General features: G+C 40.7%; 1 protein-coding gene across 4 annotated transcripts in view; it reads right to left on the bottom strand.

Moving 5' to 3' along the window:
- Positions 1-21,164, bottom strand: part of LOC309697328 (plexin-A1-like) — a 330,439-nt gene that overhangs the window by 91,274 nt on the left and 218,001 nt on the right. For all 4 annotated transcript variants that reach the window (XM_082519167.1, XM_082519170.1, XM_082519169.1 and 1 more), the window contains exons 10-11: positions 17,814-18,014; positions 5,039-5,135 (exon numbers count right to left, since the gene is read on the bottom strand). In XM_082519167.1, the coding sequence (XP_082375293.1) occupies positions 5,039-5,135; positions 17,814-18,014 (298 nt within the window). The remainder of the gene's footprint in view (positions 1-5,038; positions 5,136-17,813; positions 18,015-21,164) is intronic.

Raw genomic sequence — 21,164 nt, 5'->3', positions numbered from 1 at the left:
GGATTGTTATGAATTTAAAGATGGTGTGGGGCCCCGCGAGGCCGAGAGAATCAGAGAGAACACAGCGAGCCAAAAAAGGGAGAGGAAATGAGAGCCAGAGAGAGACCTTATTCAGCAGAGAGTGTGAGAGTCCATGCAAACAAGACAGCTGAACGTACCAGAAATGTTTTTTTGGTTTTCTTTTACTTCTGTTTTGTCATCTGCTTATCAGCATCATAATTATCTCAGTCGCTGCAACATTGTCAAAACCTGCCGGCAGGTTTGTTTGCCGTCACACCAGTTAAACAGATGAAGTGGAAAAACAGAGATGGGGGGGAGCACGAGAACATGTAACAAGCTCTTCCCGCCTTCTACTCTCTGTCAGACAGACAGCAGCCGGACTTCAAAGCGAGCCTCTTCCGTATCCATCTGCCCGCCTCGGCCCTCGGCTCAGCCTAATCTGATTAGCTACGGCTCGTCTTAAAAGTAGCGCGACGCTAATTAATCTGAACCAAATGAATGATTTAATTAACATTAACATCTCCACTTTACACCGGGGCAAATCTGGGCCGGCGCCGAGCGGCTCTGCCTCAGACGAATGACACGGCTCTGATTCAGGAAGAGGGAGACGGGGATGGAACTGGGAGGGATTATTAGAGGATGGAGAGAAGAAGAAGGGAAAAAAAGGAGGAGAACGCCTTTATGAAGACTGTATGAATGAGGACGGATTTAGAAAGCACGCTTTTAAGAAGCGTGCTGATGTTTGTGTTGTGTTTGAAGAGCAAACCGCTACCTTTGGATGCCTGCCTGCACAGATTCTCGCCAGGCACCACCACCTCGAAGTCGCAACAACAGGAACATTTGTGTCGAGTTCACACTGACATATACACCGCGTCGCAGATCCTTGGATTTCACACTCTCGGAGAAAAACGCCACTCCGTGTTATGCAAAGTACTCGCTGTGGCACACAGTCCCTGGGGCCCGATTCACAAGAGTTACCTGGATAATGTTTGCCATATCGTCAAAGCTGAATAATTGGATGTCAGAAACCCTATTATGAGTTTTATTCCAGGTTAAACCTGTAGAAACTTGTTAAAAAAAAAAGAGAAAAAATGTGCTATGTTCATAATTTGCAAAAATGACCCCCTCCCCCCTCCAAATTCTTCACAGCTTACACCTGTGAAGTGTTTATTTTCAAAGAATCAACCATGAGCTGTGAGGAAATGTGGGAATTAAAGCTAATAATGGATTATGTAACAAAAGCAGAGATTCTAACCCTTAAATAGTAAAAGCAATGTTACATTTCAGTCCTTTCTATAATTGTATATATTTCCCACCACTCTAGTTGATTTCAAACTTGTGTATTTCTTCCTCTTGCTGTGGCGTTGTGGATCATGCTTTTTGCACTATAGACCTCAGTTGAAAACTGTAAACCAGGGCTAAAAAAAGCACCAGCTCCCTGCAGCACTCTAACAAGTTATATTACATTATATTAATCATCTTTAAAAGTTTGTCTTTTGACTGACAGAAAACAGAATTTAGCCTTCGAGAAATGGACTTTTTGCTAACTGCATTAGGGATCTCCATCCGGCTACTTGCCCGCTGGCCTTGTTACCCACTGAATTTAACTGCACACGCTGGTTTATGTGAAGCTGGACTTCTTCATTGTCATCCACTGCTGAATGATGCAGTGAAAGGAAACACACAAGCAGATTTGATTTAAGACAACAGAAACACTGTGTACCAAAGAACCTGCAAGTATTTTAATCTCTCCACAGTTTATTACCGAGGCCTTTCAAATCCAAACAGCAACAGCTGCCTAGAAAAAAAAAATGGAATAAAACAATATTTCTAAGAGAGGATCTGTCATACTAATTTCCAGCATCATCTTTTTACTGTGGGTGGCTGAGGCTGGCTCAGGAGGAAGAGTAGGGCATCTAATCAGGAGGTTAGTGGTTTGTTCCCTGGCAGCTCCAGTCTGCATGCCAAAGTATCCTTGGGGTAAAAAAGTGCTTGTGTGAATGAGAGACGCTGTGTAAAGCTGTTAAGCAGAGTTGAAAAATAATAACCAGTCCATTTACTCTTAGACTCAACTAGAGTTGCTTTGCATGAGGCACAGTTCTAATTATCTTTGTGTTACAGTGAGCTTTACCAGAGCCCCTCAACTCATGCTCATGTAAAGCCAACCGGCTTTAAATCCACGTGAGCATCTACCAGTGTAAGCATATGCTGTACTAACACATCTGAAACAATTAGAACATGGTGAAGTTCATTGTTTTGTAATTTAATTCAAAAAGTAAAAAAAAAAACAAAAAAACCCCCACTAAATTCTGTAGTCTACTTTATAACTAATCAAATTCAGGCTTGTGACAATCAGAAATCCTGTAGCTTCAATTATCACAGTATATGTTATACGAATAATTCCCAAGATCAATCAATATGGGGCAGGGATAGCTCAGTAGGTAGTGTGGTCGCCCCATGATCGGAAAGTCGAGGGTTTGAATCCACTAAACGGCTACCCTGATGTACCCCTGAGCAAGGTACTGTCCCTACACACTGCCCCCCAGGCGCCTGATTGGTGGCTGCTCACTTCTTCAGTGAATGGGTTAGATGCAGAGAGAGTATTTTCCCCACTGGGATCAATAAAGTATGCATTATTATTAAAAAAGGCCTTACAACGATGTCCATCTCCTGAAAAGTATGTTTCTGTACTTGGTTGGAGCCTCAGTGCACTCCTACCTTCTTCTAAGTTCTTGAATAGACTTTATTGGAAAGAAGGCTGCAGCCCTCCCTGTTGCTTCAATACCTTGCTTGGATCACATCACACTTTTCACTTCCAGTAAACTTCATATTAATATACAAATATTCATATTAATATACAAATGCACTAGTATATGACAGAAACAACAAAAAGCATACCAGATCCATTTTAGCATCTATGCAATTATATAATTGTGGCTTAAAAACATTTACAATACATTAAGAGTCAAATGTCAGGCAGCACACGCAATCAAATATTTCACCTATAACCTTCCCAAAATCATGCAACTCCAGCGGTGAATACCCAAAGGTAACAGGTAACACAAACACAAAACTTTGATAGTTTGACAAATCTTAAATACACACAAACATGCTAACACTGTGGCCTTGCACAAACACAGAACCATCAGAGTTTTGTGTTACCTGTTACCTATTCAATGCTGGATTTACTATCAGCCTTTAGGATACATATATTACTGTAAATTCCTAAAAAAAACTCATGTCCAATGCTTAAAAATGTCAAAAACTTGTGTAAAACTAAAAGTCATTAAGCAAATAATCTGAATTTATACCCAAAATTTGAGCCGGCACAGCGAAGTAAAAAAGAAATTAATCAAGCATAGTGTTCAACAACTAAAACTAAATTTTTCATTCAGGAATGGAAGTAAAAAACTGTAATTTGGCATCGCAATTAAAAAATAATAATAATGTGCTTTACTATTTTACAATTTTTTTCCCCGCTTTGTTGTAAAACGGTGAAATTTGAAAATCCATGGATAACAACAGTAATTATATTTTAGCATTCAAAATGTAATTTCAGTTAAAGAGTGTGCTCATACTGGTGGATTAACCACGATACAAACATAACAAATTATTTTGGTGATTACCAGTACAGTTAATTTAGGTCAGATTTGGCATAAACATACATCGGTTAATACTATATGGTCCAAACTCCTACTGTGTTTGAGACCTCATCTTAATTTTATTGCTGTAGTGACTGTTAGTGGTAGCAAATGTCATTATTACATTGTTTCTTCAGAATATGGATGTCTCAACAATCTTTATTATTTGATGGAGTAGCTCATTGCTCAAAGAGCAGCACCTGCAGATTCTCTGATAAATGTGGGTCTGTATTGCTTCCTTGACACTCTTCACAGTTAAAAAGTCATTAAATCTACAGTTAAAAATTACAGCAATGACTCCATCAAGCTGATTGGATAAAAATGCGATCATTTAGTTCATCGCGACAGCTACAATATTGCGCCGCACGTGCCAAACGCAGCAGGTTTAATCCCCGAGGAGGATGTCTCGGCACAGGCGGAAAACCTTAAAAGAGGAAATTTTAAACAAAAAAAACACGGCACAGGCAGGAGAATTAGGTCGTGACCAATATGCAGCTAATTTCCGAGCCATCTGAAAGTGAATGGCACGTCTAACATCTGTCAAAAAGAGGTCAGATACAGCACAAAGGCTGCCAGATTAAAATGTGCAAGGGTGTCAGTTTTTTAAGAGCGAAAACAAAACGCGAGACAGAAAGCAGCAGAGAGGGTTCGTTCATCTGAGGCTGCACGTGCATCCGCAGCCAAAGACTGTATGACACACTTGAGAGCAAGACTTTTATTATCTTGTGTAATGGGACGTCTAAAATCATTAGCCTCTACCACCCAATATATTACACTTGATAAAGAATTTAGAATTGGTAATTGTTTTCCACTTCATGCACAAATAGCGATTAAAAATAATAAATCCCATCCCTCCATGTCGCTTTCTGTTTTTCTTTATCAATCCCTTTACTCACATCTACACCCCCACACCCACACCCCGCCATTACGTAGCGCATTTATCAACCTGTCATCCACCCATCGCTCTTCCTCTTCATCCTTTCTTCTGCCTATTGCGTTCTCCATTTGTTTATCTTCCTCTCTAACATCCATCCCTATTAATTTCTGCGTTGGGATGTTTGTTTGTTATCATCGCTATCCATCAATCACTCCCTCTGCCCCTCTTTTCTTCTTTTAAATCCCTAATTCGTGAACAGTGTTTTGCCAAACCACTGGTACACTTTCACCTTTCTCCCTGACGGTCTGTCAAAAATGAAATTGCAGATTTCTTACGGAGGAGGACAGCTGCGCACGCTTGTTGTTGCTTCGCAGAAAATCATTACAAGCCCTTAAACAAGCGGGGCCGATTCGTCTTCTTTTTTTTTTCTTGCAGTAACAATGCTTACATGCTTCCCCAAGGGGAGATGACAATAAAGGAGGAGGCGTCAGAGAAGCACAGAGAAGAGAAAGCTCTCTACCTTGAATGTTGAACGGGTTGTCGATGACAAAGTTTCCATTCCACACCACAGACAGGTCAACCGGCAGGTCGCTGATGTCGCTGCCCTCGTAGTCGTACTGCAGGGAAGAGAAAAACAAGACCAGGAACGCGTGAGAAATTGTTCTTCTATAATGGATTGAATGCAAATTGCGAATTGTGTGGGATATAGTGTCATCTGCATAGTGATTCAGCCAGACTTGCTCGTTGCAGGCAGGGAAAGAGCGAAAGAACGCACGCGAGCGGAATTCCATATCCGCCAAAACAGACATATTTCATGGATGCACGTAGAGAAAAACAAAAAACAGATGGGTTACAGTTGAACGGGCATGGAAGAATGCAGGCGGACGAGGGGAGGGAGAGAGGCGATGCGGAAAAGGAGAGGTGGTCAAAGACGGCAAGGCAGCCAGAAATCAAAGAGTGCTATGTGTGTGAGAGGACCTTATTCATTTACACATGAGCTAAGTGGTGGGATGAGGGTAAGCGAAAGATAAGATACGGAGCGGTGTAAAGTGAAATTGGCATTTCCAATTTGCTCACTGACACACTGGATTTGGTAGATGGAGCTCAGGCATGCTGTATGGGCAATGGGGCCTGAGACATGCGCACACACACACACACACACAAACTTGTGATACAAACTGAACTTTTCTCCACTACTGTGGAGTTGATCTGCTGTTGTTGTTCACATCTGCTGGACAAAGTTAATAAACTCCTTTTTCGTAAACCCCCCCCCCCCCCCCCCAATTGGAATTGCGATTGCTGCCGGGATTACTCTTAGCATCTGTTTTATTCCAATTCAGGACCTCATACTTGCTGTGGGGAGGAGGTTGAAGGAAATAATAATGTGATACTTGAGTGTTTTAAAATAAGAATAAAAATGCTGTTTTGTCGCGAAGAGCAGGTTTTTTTGCTAGTGTCATTTTTAAACCTTCTTAATCCCCAAAATTCTCTCCATCAAGGAAACGCTTGTCCAGGCTTCGCTCTTGATCTTGATATCTAGTGTCCTTCTTCTCCATCTCTGGCCACAAGATTCCTTTTCTTCTGCTCACTTATAGACAGTTACTCCAGTTGTTCCGCTGTCTATGACTTCATCTACTTGGGGAAAGCTGCCAGAAGTCACTAGTCTTTTTCCAGATTTGGTTGTACAATCCACTATTCACATTTGTATCCCGAGGCTGACAGAACTGCAGAGTGAAAGCAATTAAAAGCTTATGGGGAACCAAACTAAATGCGAATGCGCCCTTGTTCTATGGCCACAACACTACATTGTACAATCAATGATACAAACTTCCCTAGTGTCCATTTAAGGCAGGCTAAAGACTGAATTTTGGGGTTATATGACTGCTTTACATTTACCTCTCAAAGACAATCTTTTATAAAGAGTAAGATCAATAACATACAAACATACTAACCTTTGAAATAAACAGATTTGCTTTGATAGAGTAGTCACAGCTTCAGTTATGCTTCTAATGAAAAAGATGAAATACATGGACAAGTTGAGGAAAAAGAAAAACACAAACACGGGGGAAAAAAAATCAAAGGGAACATTGTAAGCAGCCAGAGAAGAAAAAATGTGGGATTCCTGGATCTTTATTGAGACAATACGATGATGTGATGAACAATGAACCAATGAAACCACAGGATTCTGGGAGGTCAACAGCTCCAGAGAGGAGAGCTTCAACCAGAAGCACTTCTGTCACAAAGAAAAGGCTGACTGAACATATTCCCTTCCCACTAGTTCAATGTGACCCTGACGCACCATCCATGAAGTAGGCTGTTGACTTTATTAGTAACACTATTACATCCCACTGGTTGAAGGACTGTCTATGGAAACCCAATGAAACCACACGACCCACTCGCACACACATCCCCACACACTACCTTTCTTCTCTCTGCGGCGTGGCCCCCATTAAACTTTAAGAGTTTCGACTTGTCCGCCTTCCCCAAAACACTGGGCAGGCTTGTTCCCTTGTCAGTCTCTGCCCACCCCGCTGCCTGCCACATCATGCTTTATTCATGCTGTCACATGGTTTAAAATGCTGACACAAACCACATTGTGACACCGTGCCACCCAGTCACACTGAGCATCACCCACTGTCTAACTCGCTTCCTGGGGGACGCTCCGGAGTCCCAGAAAAATGGTAAGCTGATTTAACGCTGAAAAAATAAGACAGGAGGGGAGATGGAAGCCAGGGGAGAAGAGGAAACACAAAGAGACAGAAGCAGCAGAGGAGGAAGCTAAAACCACTTTAGAAATAAAGTCATTAAACAACAGGTATGCCAAGGGCCTGCAAAGCTGAAGTTCAAAAAATTTAGTAAATCAAAATGCGATTATGCACATTTTGCCATTTTAAAAACTGCAATTTAGCATTACTCACACACCCACACTGTAAAGCTAATGTCAATCCTGATATGATGTTTACACTATGAGGTTATCATGCTCAAATAAATAATGATATTTACTCGTTAGACACTGAAGATAAAGTAGAGCTGAATTTGATGGGACTGTCATCAGGTACACAGACACATGTGTTACAATGGAAAATAAGTGGACCAGTTATATTTTGGCCTGCTGATTGGACTAGATCGTTAATCAGGGGAGTTGTTAGGATTCATTGTTAGAGGAATGTAAATCAAATCAAATCAATGCTACGCTGGTCACAGCTTTTCTCTGTGGTTACGTGGCTTAACCTGACAAACTGCCACTGCGTCACGATACTACTGGGATCAAAGTTGGAACCAGTGATGTCAGTGGTTATGGGAGGGGCTACAACAGAAACTGATGCTTGTTCTATCCTTCATGATGTTCTTCCTGTAGAATACAAGCCGGGTGATGCATCAGCCTGTGTTAGCTATTTGCTGATATATCAGTAGCAACATTTATAATAGCCGATAAAATATATTTTTAAAAAGGACAGAAGAGATGTGAGAAACACCCTTCAACTTTGTTATGAATGTTGCATAGTTTATCCACCAGAGGGCACAATGCAACTTCCTTGGTGCTAACATGCATTTCATTTTCGAACACCACAAATGCAACAAGCAGCTGAGCTGGGCAGAAAGTAAATGAGTAATACAAGAAGACTCATGAATAATTGCACATATCAAATGTTAAAGGTAATCAATTTTTTAAAAAATGCCTCCATCAAAATATCAAATACTTAAATCACCAAATATCAATATCAGTTGTAATATACTACATCGCCTTGGCTCGTCTACAAAATTTATTGCCACATAATGTTTGATTGTCACTGTCTATATGCAGGCTGCCATCAAGGAAGAACTGGCAACCAACCTGCACCACAGTGAAAACCAGTAAAAAGAATAACTTAATAAGAAATTGGTTTTATAACCTAATAAACATGTTTTTCCTCAGATAAATCAAAATGCTTGATTAACAAAAAAAAAGAATGTCAGAAGTTAACCTGCCCTCCAAATGACTGTTTTTTACTTGTTGGCAAAACATCACATTAATTTGATCATAATTCTTACAAAAAAAAATCAAAACCACATTCTTGGCTTCACGAGGAATGATTGTTGTCTTTTGTTCTCGTGATTATCAAGTTCTCCTGAATTCAATCATTCTTTTGTGTCTTTGCCATGCTGCTCTGAAGAACTTCTTCATTCTTCAGTCTAATTTAAACACCGAGTGCAGCGATACACAAACAAGTAGCCAGCATTTTTTTTTGTTGTTGTTATTTTCTAAATGCCAAAGAAAATGACTTCAGACTGAAAAGTTTTCTCTTACTTAATAGAAATGTACACAGTCAGATTATTTAAGTAACATGAGATAAGGTTTAAGCATGTAGCTGACTCTTCCATCTCAGATTGGTGGTACTGCTGCTGCCAGAAACACTGGTGTACTGGTGGAACCCCATATGTGAAAGTTGCTCTTTCCCTACTGAGAGGCCCCTCTGCTGGCCTACTGTCCCGCCTTTCCTCCCCTGAGTGCACAGAGCTGCTGGAGATGAGTAATCAGACTCATTACTAAAGCCTCTGGCCAGCTCCTTCATGTCACTGCATGTAATTAATCTACCTGAGACAACTCTCAGTGTAGGTCCCCCTAGGGAGGAGAGCAGAGGAGAGGAGGAAAAAAGAGGATGTGGTAGATGAAAGTTAGGTGGATGGAGAGAAGCTAAAGAGCAGATAAGGGGAAAGTGAGAGGAGTGGTATTAGCAACGGAGAGCAGGGATTAACAAGGACACAAGGGCAGCAATGTAGAGGCAAAGAATAAAGAGAGGAAAGGCGATGAGAGTCAGTATGGGTTGACAAGTAGAGGAAAAGAAGAACAGGTGGGGGAGTAAGAGGGAGAGAACAGGGGCAAAAAGAAAAAAATTAGTAGAGGACAGTGGTAGGAAGAGAAGTTTAACCATGGAGGAGATAAGGGACAAGAGAGGCATAGAGAGGAGGATGGGCGATGAAAGGGGACAAGGGAGGGAGGGGAGGTGACAAGAGGAGAAAAAAGAAGAGGGAAGGGGAGGAGGTGTAAAAAGTACAAGGTGAGCACAAAGCCGTCCCTGGCCTCATTACAGTAACACACCAGCCTGGCTCAGGTTCATTCGTTATCTGCTTCTGCACTCATTTATTCTCTTGCTACATGAATCGTCTCCATGGATTGCATGTCTCTATGGATTGTATGAATAGATATGGGCTGTGTGTGTGTGTGTGTGTGTGTGTGTGTGTGTGTGTGTGTGTGTGTGTGTGTGTGTGTGTGTGTGTGTGTGTGTGTGCATGAGAGAGAGAGGGAGACCAAGGGAGCATGCGAGCGTCTGAGGAACCGAAAAGTGCCGATGTTAACGAAACAGAGCAGCTGGCTGGAGAGAGGGGCAGAGCTAGAAAAAGCAAGACATGCACACATTTATGTGTGTGTGTCTGTGTCCATGTGCAGGTCACACTCATGTAATTAGTCATGTTGAAGGATACCTGAGTATGTGTTAAAAATATACTACTAGTGCACACACACACACAGACACATATACACTCAGCAAGTCCTCCTTTACAGTTCTACCCAATTTAATACGGGATTATCAAATAATAATAAACTGCATATGTTTAATTTTGGCTTTTGCACTGAAGAAAATAGATACCGCATCCCCTTTAATGGATGATACAACTAATTTCCCCAGTATTAAGATCACAGAGAACGTATGGTATACAGGCTACTGTAAACACTGTGTGCATGGAAGTGCAGTTAATTAGCGTCAGCAAACACGTTTTATCACAAATGTAATGGTGACCTAATTACATGCAGAACAAGAACAAAGTAAATGTAGGCTACTTAAGAGAGAGAGAATACACAGGAACAACAGTTATACCCAGCAACCTGACAAAGAGCGAAGCAGAAAAAACAGACTAAATAATCACTAAAGGAAGATGGATAATAAGGCACAGGAGAACTCAGTCAAGACCATAATGAGGGTGGGGAAAGGAACTAAGCAGGTATGTAAAAGCAAAGAGAGCCACCTTCAAAATAAAACAGGAAGAAACTGAATGACAAAGTCATTTTAGACAAACCGTTGAATGCAGATAGTGAGATCACAGAAGGCACTGAGAAAAAGTAACCAAAACAGTAACTCAAAGGGAGAAAAAAGCTAAGGATTATAACAGAAACTAGGGATAATATCTTAGACCTTGAAAGTGAAGACTGCTCATCACTGCCTTTGTCCACTTTTAAGGCTCTGGCTGTCGGGCTACCCATGTCCATGTTGTGGTAATGTTCTTTCTGGCTCAAAATTACTTTAAATCATTCATGAGATATTTTTAAGATACGTTTGACAGATTAACGGCCAACAAGTCATTTACAAAAGGTTAAATATGGCCAACAGTTTTTTGGCAATTACTGAAAATCACTTCATGGCACAACTATTGGTTTAACATCATGCTGGGTTCTTTGCTAGCTTTGTGTTAGCATGCTACCTGTGCAGATGCTTGCTAATAGTTGCTGTTGTGATAGCAGGATAACGTGGTCCTTTCTGTCATTGAGCCAGTTTGCACTTTTTTTTCATAGTTTGCTTGTTTTTTCATGCAATAAAAAAACAACAACAACAACAGCAACATCTAAATAGCCACTCCCAAAACGTTTAACACCCCTCCACCATTGTTGTCCTCCCTCCACATAAACTGAAATCAGCTTGTTGTAGCCCAAGTGTGCAGGAAGGAAAAGACACTTTTGATGTTTTTGGTTTCTTCCGACCCACTTGCCTTGTAGGTAACTGTCTTGCAAGTAACGACATAATTGTAACTAAAGTGTGATTACTGAACAAAACGGGTATATGTGTGTATGTTCATATATGTGTGTGTGTGTGTGTGTGTGCGCATATATATATGAGGTACTGTATATATATTGAGGTTAAAATAGCTATTACCAATATAAAATCAAGTTTGTATCCGTACAGTGAATTGTTTAGTTGTCATCTTTATTTAAAAAGTATTTCTCCTCAAAACACAAGACATTGTGCATTTTTTCTTTATCAAGGTGTTTTTATGTAGCCAAACTAAGCTTTTTAGGCATACTCGGGCAACAAACAATATGTTGTTTAATTTATTTTGTAGCAACATAATAAGTGGGAGGAACTGCCAACTAGATGAATATTTTCACTGCTTGGAACATTACCTTTTACAATAAAAACAATATTACTGAGCACAGAATCATAGTAATGCCCTGCTGACAACTGTTATAGCCTGGAGTTTACAATAGTTATTGTAGGATCCTGAGGGGTGCATATCAAGGAGGTTTGTGGAGGTTGAGTAGCCAGTCCCATGGAGCTGTGTTTTTCAGTTAAACTGCACCGTTTGTTTAATGACACAGTGCTTTACTCTTAGTTAAGCGTGGACAATTGGGTGTTTTAATGTTAGATTATTTTACCTGTGACAATATGGGTGCAGTAGGTTTACAGATTGTTGGTTTACTCATTACTGAAGTGGGGGTTTTACACAAAGCCCTGCCATCTTACTGAACTTTGTCTAGTGTAACTCTCCTCTTTATTGTTTTCATTCAAGTTGAAAGTCAGAAGTGATCCAATTTGTTTTTCACTGCATCCAGCACAATAACTTGAGCTGCAACTGCCAATTATGGATCTCACTTAAAGTTATGTGAAAATTAAGAAGTAGGTGTTTGTTAAATTTGAAACTTTTGTAAGTGAAGTAGATCTAACTCCAAAAAAATAATCAGAAAAAGATTAAAAATAAAACTTTACTTGCATTTCTTTTTACTGAACCCCTCCAAAGTGGTTTAAAATAATATAGAGATCTAAATAACAATATATAATCTGCAAAAATGAACAAACTAAGTAAGCAGTAAGTTAATTACATACAAATACTTTATTTTGGAGTGCTTTATACTTATCAGTTTTAAATAGGAGGTAGTTTTTAAAAATCTTTTATTATATTCCATATACATATATGCATGTATATTCTTACTTAAAACATAGCATGTATTGTTATTGATTAGACCAGGCACTACTTGTCGAAAAATTGACTACTGTATATAAAGCAATAAGTACTACGGTAATATGGAGTGATATAATGGTATTAGCAATCACGAGACAATTTTTCTCATATAGGACTTTTATTTTTGATTTAAGCATATTTTACTATTTTACCTGTGTGAGATATTCAGCGCAAGTTTTTAGGTTGAAACAGTTTATTTCCATACTGCAGTATCACTACTACTAAAACACCTACTCTGCCACTCCTTACAGTCCTCTGTGAATGAAGGACACACCCATTACTTTTCCAAAATGTGATTAGCTTAGCAAATTAGTTGCATTTCAAAAATATTTTTACGATAAACCACTGCAGGACGAAATCATTACATTACATTGCACTGCAGAGGTATTAGCTGTGCACTCTATAACAGGTTTGTGAAAGTTAGGAAAAGTCTCCCCCTCTCTTACGGCTAGCCCAATTTGTGGACCGTGAACATTCAGTTGAACACAGTCTGTCATCCTCCCAAAATTTACTGTGCTGCTCAGAACTGTGCCAGATGCATATACTTATAGCAGGAAGATAATACACACAGCTATACACACACAACATTTGATAGCCTATGTGTGTCAGTGTAATAAATCATGTAAAGCAGGTTGCTGGTTGTTGCTGATGCTACAGTCTCTGTCTGCTCCACATGATTAGGAAGAGGATCATGTGGAGAATCTCCATATGTCTGCTTCACGTTAGGCTTGCAAACCCCTGGGGAGGCTCTGTGTGTGCATGCGTGGGTGTGTGTGTGTTTGCCCATGAACAAACCAGTAGGTATCCTCGCAGCCTGCATGCATTGCACCTGTGTGCGAATGTGCACGCCACCATGTGTTTTCCTGTGAATATTTCAGTGTGCACCAACGCATACTGCAGGTCCCTCATGTATTTGAGTATGCAAGTTCAATGTTTCAGTGTTTGGTGAGGGGCTAAATAATGCACAAAGAGACAGTAAGATTGAATGGATGAGTGTACATCTACTGCTGGCTAATTTTCTCTGTGATTTATTACCCTCTACTACCCCAGTCACAGCCAGCTGTGATACATATACACAAAATCCCTACAGAGAATACTGGAGACAATGCTAGCCGGAGTGCAGGTTCTCAATCACAGATAGATCTTCTGTTTGGTGATTCTCTCTATTTATGTTTCCATTCTCATTTTTTTCTATGCAATCACAGTAAAGCAAACCCCACACACATTTACACCTGGAACAAAGACAACACCTGTGTGTTTAAAAGTTATAAATTTCATGAAAGTTGTACCACGACATATTTCATTATTAAAATATATCAAATGACTTTATGTGTTGTGAAGGAAAAGCCACAGATCTCCCCAGTTATGTGCACTTTAGCTGAGCCTTTTTACTGTCTTTCAGCATGTTGTTTTAGTTCTATGCTGGGGAACGCTTCTGTTTTGGTTCAGCCCCTGTGCATTAATCAGCTGTACCTTTAGTAATGAGATGGCTTGCCACTGGTGCAGTACCCTGAAACTCCTCAGTCACACAAGAAAAACAGGACAGCAACTTCTTTGCGACTAAGAAAAATCAGTGATTGCCATGCTGGTACTGCCATTGTAACACTAACAGAGGGTATTGGCACTGCTTTTGCTTTGCAATTGTAATTGCAGTTTGTAAATTGAATATCATCGTAGAACAACTGATCAATTCAATCTATACTCACATGGGAATAGACTAGATTTTGTAAAGCTATTCTAGCCTTAAAAACAACTCAGAGCTCTCTGTATCTTAAATCTGGAGCTACAGTCAACTTCAAATCAATAACTAACCTAACATGCATTTCTTTGGACTGTAGGAGGAAGCTGGAGAAAACCCAGCGGGCAACTGGAGAACAAAAGGATCAGGAAGACTGAAGGCTGTCCTTTATCCCTATATCTAAGAGTGTAAGCATGCAGATATTTTACTAAGGCTATATATAGTTTGCCATACCAGTTTTGCAATGACTTATTTTGTCAAAGCGAGTTTGCGACATTTAAACTGCCACAGCTCCTTAAACAGTTAACACAGCTGTGTGAGTACAGTACTGTTGAGCTGAATAGATATGTCTGAAAACCAGCCCTGCATGGCTGAACAACTTTGTAACCAATCCCTATTGTCCCAAATGTCCTTCCACCTTCTGCTGTTCTAGTTACTCTCAGCAGTTTCACTTTTTCACGCCTCATGATTTCCTTTTCTTTCAGAATTACTTTCTCAAACATGCACATCTTTTATATTCCAAATACATCCTGTCTCCATCTGTTTCTCCCTCATTTGTTTGTTTCCCTTTAGTCTGCGTGCTGAGCTTAGTCCTCTGTCTCTCTTTATTCTTCTCGCTCCCCTCTTTTCACTTCCTCCATCAAACTCTTTGTTGCATCGTCATTGTCTCCCCCTAATTCCCTCACCTCCTCTTTGGCTCCCTCATTCTTTGTCTTTTTGCTTCCTTCTTTTTCCATTTGCCGGGCCGGCGCATGTGTGTTTGAGTGTGTGCGTATGTTTGTGTCCGTCAGTCTACCGCACCACTGCAATTCATCATCATTTTATCTACAGCTCCCTTAATTGGATCCTATCACAGTCCCACCTGACGAGCTGAGAGGCGGGGGGGAGGTGGAGAAATGGAGGATTCCTCACTAGGCGCGCGCGCGCACACACACACACACACACACACACACACACACACACACACACACACACACACACACACACACACTTCGGCCTCCTATGTCTAGCTTCATCAACAGCTGCAAAGTTGTGTTGAGACCTGTATTTTACTATGCTTCCTGACTCTTCCAGAGATAACATTGAGATTTTTACAACACATTAAAGTGCACCGAGGAGTGAAAAAATAAATGCATGCGGATAAGCGTTACTTGTGTGTATGTTTGCGCGTGTGTGTGTATATCCATGTGGTTTTGCCAGTGAATCATAGTTTTGCTGAGGAAAGGTCTCTGTCCTCCAGAATCAGCAACTCTCAGCAGCAGCAGTAGTGGTGTAGTAATGAATGTATCCGAGTCTATCAAACACTAGGGATGCAAACTGCTATTTCCTGGAGTAAGTGCTGGTTTCAGAGGTGTGGGAGGCTTTCAGAACACAGAGTGAACAGAAAAACCATAACAGATATCCATCCTATTTGAACAACAAAGAGCAGCGATGTTTATTAGAGCTAAAAATGTGAAAATAGTGGGGTCAAAAGTTGAAGTGTGTACCAGGCAATTACCCAAGTACTAACCAAGTAATAGCTCGGGACATTAGGTAAAGGTAATATTAGACTGAAATTTATGGACAAATGGCCAGTAACACACGGTGATAACAGGGAAACAAATTTAAAGATACTAATAAGGCAAACCTGTTTAGCAACAGGATGTTACACACCAACCAGCCAAGTAATTTCATGGTGACAGCAGATAAACTCAAACATCAAAAGTCATAATCGTTATGCGAGAATACTTAAACGTTTGAAAATATATAAACTACAAGGCCTAAATTACATGTTTATATATGCTAAATACTTACATTTAATAACCATGAAACAGGCTGTAAACAATCTGTATCCACTGCATTTGATAGAAATATTATGTTCAATAAAAAAGGTAATGTAAAATGTATTTGGTGCTGTGTAAAATCTTGAGCCACGCCTCATTTCCTTTCCTTCCTTGGAGCCGGACTTTTTTGTGTAATTTTTAAAGATGTTTTGATCAATAGTTCTCCAGATTCTCTGAAGGTCCTTTGAATGTTTTCTTTGGACACTGCCTGCTTTTTCTTTCATTTTCTTCAGTTTCTTTCTTTTGTTTTCTTTAATCACAGAACTGAACTGAAAATGAGTGGCAAGTGGTAGTTAATCCAGAAATAAACGGAGGAGTTCAGGACAGAGGTCCAACAGTGGGCATCTGTAAAGCACAGTGATAGCTCTGTCCTGGTTTGTGATGAATTTCAGTTGTTGGTGTTGGGATTTTTTTTTTTAAATGATGGAGTTACAAATGCAGATTTTGATACCAACCAAATGTCTGGCTTAGCTACCCTAGCTCGATGTTGAATCTTGTATCATTAATCCTCTGAAAACAAATTACTGCTGTAAAAATAAATAATTTTACTTTTTATTTTTCATTAATATATTGATGACAGAATTTTGTGGGGTAATATTTATTATTTAGCTGAACATGAAAAGTAAAAATAATCACCATTATACATATAACACATTTTTAGATATAAATGTCTTATAATGTCAACAATTGAAGTCTCAACTCATTCCAAGAAATGTAAAAGTAATTTCGAAATGAATTTGAATCCAAAAGAAAGCTTGTGACATTGACCAGGTCATTTAAATATTCAAGCAGACACACAGCAATTAGTATTTTTGCTCATGCTCTATTCAATAGGCTTTCAACTATCGGGTCACCGAGGACAAATCTGCCAGAAACCAGTAATAACGACTCAAAAAGCCAAATCTAAAAGAACCTCACTTGCATGAAGCAATTATAGAGACACAAGTGACTATATAAGCGCAAATTACCTTTCCACAGCACAAAAGAACTGTAGGAGGCATCATTACGATCTGCAAATCAACTTCAATACTATACCCCAGAACTATTTTTTGTGTCACCATCCAACATCAGAGGCAGACCGATTTCCAGGATCACAGCACTGAAGCTCAATCTCTTCCTTTTGTGGAGAGAAAGTGGGCGATGCTGTATAGTTCAAAAACAGCAAGCGACCGCAAATCAGCGTCGTGTTTCGAGCCCAGTGGCGATGCAGAAGTCGGCAAATGACCCGCAGCCGCTGACAAGTGTGTGACAGGCTAAAAAAAAGGCAGCCCCGCAAAGCTGCCAGCGCCACACGGCCGCTCCTGCTGCCTTTTTAACTGAGAGGACTCGCTATTGGACCTATCAGCGTGAGTGAGTGAGTGCCGCGGCGCGCGCTTTGCATGTTAATCATATGTCTCGTTAAGTTAAGTCATAATTGGTGTCGTTAAAAACGCCTCCCCTCTGCCTCCTGCCCTGATTGGAGCCCGGGAAATTAAAAGCGCCGGAGCGGTCGCTCCCCTTTTAGTGCTGACAGTTTGACTGAAGGCTAAGAGGCTGGAGTGAGGAGTGGGAATGAAGAGAGAGTGGTTTTTGCGACAGTCAGTCCCTGTGGCCATATGCCTCAGTTCAGCTCTCTGCTCTACCAGTCTATTACTGCCAGTCTTCCTGCCCCACATCGCTGGTTTACAGCAGCACGGCTGTCCAGAAATGAGTGTTGGGAAACTTCGCCTCCCCACATGCGAATATGCGTGTGCTTCAATGCTTACCGTGGTCTTCTGACACTGTATGCTCGTGCTGTTAAACCTCAGAGCCGGGACGCTGTGCGTGTTGCCCTGGATGTGAAAGATGCACTCGTAATTTCTCTGTCCAGACTGAGGCTGGGGCAGGTTCTGAGCCAGCAGGGTGATCGGCCTCATAACTCCAGCAGGGATGTAGATCTGGGTGGAGGGCAGGATCTGAGGGCACTCCTGGAGGTGAGGAAAAAAGGAGTTACAAAGACAATAATAAGCAGAGAATGTGACAGAACATTTTAGTTAAATTGCAGATCTGGGCGAAACACCTTGCTGCTGCACAGATCCAGAGAAAAAAAAGCTGTTAAGTAATGGCAAAAAACTCCCCAAAAACGACATACTGAACATGATCCACGATATGGAAAATTACTCTTTATTGCAATCAAAACTATGAATTAGAAATGGCATCAGGATCTGTCACAACTCCCTGATGACCGTAATTATGAAACCTTTTCTTTTTCTCCCTAAGAGCACCCAACCCCATTAGACAGGATTCCACATGCAGCCCGGCCTCCTTTGTTCTCACTGAAAATTCACCAGCCTAAAATCTCCGCTTACAAATTACCAACACTCCTGAGGATCCAACTCCTCCCACCACCACCACCACCACACCATTTATGAAACACGGAATATTGAACGTAGCAGTTACTTGTCATAAAGAGTACCATTTTGGAACCAACCCCCTTCCCCATATTAATGAGGCTTTTATGGATATTAGGCATGTGTTTTTGCCGGAAAAAGAATCCACCAAAGGATATTCTAATTCTTTCTGTGTGGACAAAATTGAGAGCCGGAGGCAGCGTCTCCCAGGAACACGGACATTACTAATTCCACCATGCTGCACTGTAAAACACACGAAGGTCTAACAGATTACAGAGGGGACATGACTGTGAGGCTGTATGTATGTATTTCAATTAGTTTTTATCAGTTTGAGTTTAAATGAGATCCAGTTATGTCATCATATCCAAATTTGAGGACCGGTGCCACTTCATTTGCTTCTAAGCCACGTGCTCCATCACTAGGACACTTTCCTTCCCGATGAAAGCAGCTTGCTAAAAACGCTAAAGTGATTCAACTATAATATACTGTTCTAACATGCTGAAAAAGCTCTGACTTGTTAAGACACTGTGTGCAGTGTGAAAGGCTAAAAAAAGTGCTTTTGCAAAATCATAAAGTCTGTAATTACATTTAAAGTATGTGTTCGGTATTCATCTGGCGATCGGGGTAAACAATAATAAGGCCATCCAAAAACCCAACTACAATGTCTAAATGAAATTTTATTCCAGTTTAAGCGCCATCGAGCGAGCTATAATTTTTCTATTAGGATGGCAAACGTTTATATGTGCGCTGATAAATCAGTGGGAGCTGCATGCTATTTTAAACCAGGGATGAATAGTCGAAGTGAAAGCACACTGGCAGCCTCAATGTCTGTAGAGTAATCTCGGAATGAGTTTGCTCTGTGCTGGGGCACTGTCTAATGGAACACCAGTAATGACTTGCAGATTGGCCTGGGAACGGCAGAGAGGATGCTGAAAGAGGAGAGAAATTTGGACATAATGGCACCAAGAGACTCTTCAGCTCCCTTCACAAAAATATGGCGCACACTCAAAGCCAGAGGTGACTCGCGCCAACTCCATACGGGCTTATGCTGAGTGAATCTACAGCGCATTCATCGCACATGTAGTTCAAAATTCTATGGCCTGAGTCCAAAGAGCGGATAAAACACTCAGAAGCGAACAAGAAAGCTGCACGATGCAGAAAAGAAGATGACAAGAAACGAGGAAAGCATAAAGTAATTATGACCTGTTGTACTGCTTCCCAGTGTAACTCTGAAAGGCATTATGTTGTGTCGTTAATAACGCTCTTAAAGCTGCCGTAAAATTTATTTTGCAGTGAATGAAATGACTAGGTGCTATTGGGAACGTCACGCACAGCAAGAAAGTGTGTTTACATTCAAATGCGCTGAGCTTTTAGCAGGCTGGAGCTAATTGTTTTGGTTTTTCTCCCGTACTGTAAATTACTTTCTAATCAAAGTCATCTCCAGTGACTGAAAAATGAAGCCACCACAGAAGTGCCAAAAACTGCAGTTCTTTTAGACTGGCTCTAAAGGTTAGTCACACAAACACATGTCAACATTTCCAACGGTTTTTACAACTAAGTTCCCCACTCATCACAACTGAACTAGGAGATTGTGATGACTATGGTGCTCCTTTCAGATGGTGTTAGGGCTTTTTGCACACTCTATCATCTAAATATTTACTTAAAGAAAAATGTCACCCGGTAAACTCAAGGTTGTTATCATATACATCTTTCTCAAACTACAACAAGTAGCCATTTTAAGCACAAACCTCTATTATCTGTGTCTGCTACATGTTCTTACTGAAGATAATTTACACTGACTGGCCACAATATTAGGTACACTTATTCAACTACTTCTTGGAGATATCTTATCAGCCTATCACATGGCAGCAACATTTAGGCATGGAGACATGGTCAAGACTACCTGCTGATTGGCAGAATGAGGAAGAAAGGCGATTTAAAGGTGATTTAAATGACTTTGGTTGTTGGCTGGTCTGAGTATTTCAAAAACTGGGATTTACCTGTGCAACCATCTCTAGGGTTTACAGAAAATGAACCGAAAATATAGCAATATCTAGCAGCAGTTCTCTCGGCAAAAAAATCCTCGAGTCCAAATGCGAATTGAACAAAAAGAAAGGTAATAGTGACTCAAAGAACCACTTGTTGCAACCAAGGTATGTAGAAGAGTGTCTCTGAACACACAGCACATCTGACCTTAAAGTAGGTGGGCTACAGCAAGGGAACACCACCAGGTGCCACATGTATCAGGTAAGAACAGGAAACTTCACCTGAACTTAACAATAGACAGTTGTTATTTTCCACTACGATTTTTGGATGGCAGGGTGACAATTTGTTGTAAATAACATGAAATCATGGATCCGTCCTGCCTTGGATCAATAGTTCAGTTGCTGGTACTGGTATAATAGAGTCGGGGGGATTCAAAGGGGCATATTGTGGGTCCCTTTAGTACCAAGAGACCATGACTTAAACATCAAAGCCTATCTGTTTAATGGATAGTATCCATAGTTTTCAGTCATGTCACTGACTCCCTACCCAAGGGGCAAAACATCACTCCATAATGACCAATAGTGGACAGTTGGTAGTACTGCAAGACAAGAAACTATGAATTTTGTTGACTGTGAGTCATATTCTGCCCTGACAGCTTTATTGAAATCCTTGAAACTGGTGACGTCTTTCCCAAAGCTCCAGTTTGGTGACATCTACGTATTTGTAGAGAACTCCTCACCA

The sequence above is a fragment of the Aulonocara stuartgranti genome (genome assembly GCF_965226115.1).
Source record: "Aulonocara stuartgranti genome assembly, chromosome: 20".
NCBI classification, from domain to species: Eukaryota; Metazoa; Chordata; class Actinopteri; order Cichliformes; family Cichlidae; genus Aulonocara; species Aulonocara stuartgranti.
Note: the sequence above shows the minus strand (reverse complement) of the source record. Positions and strands in the feature narration are given on the sequence as shown.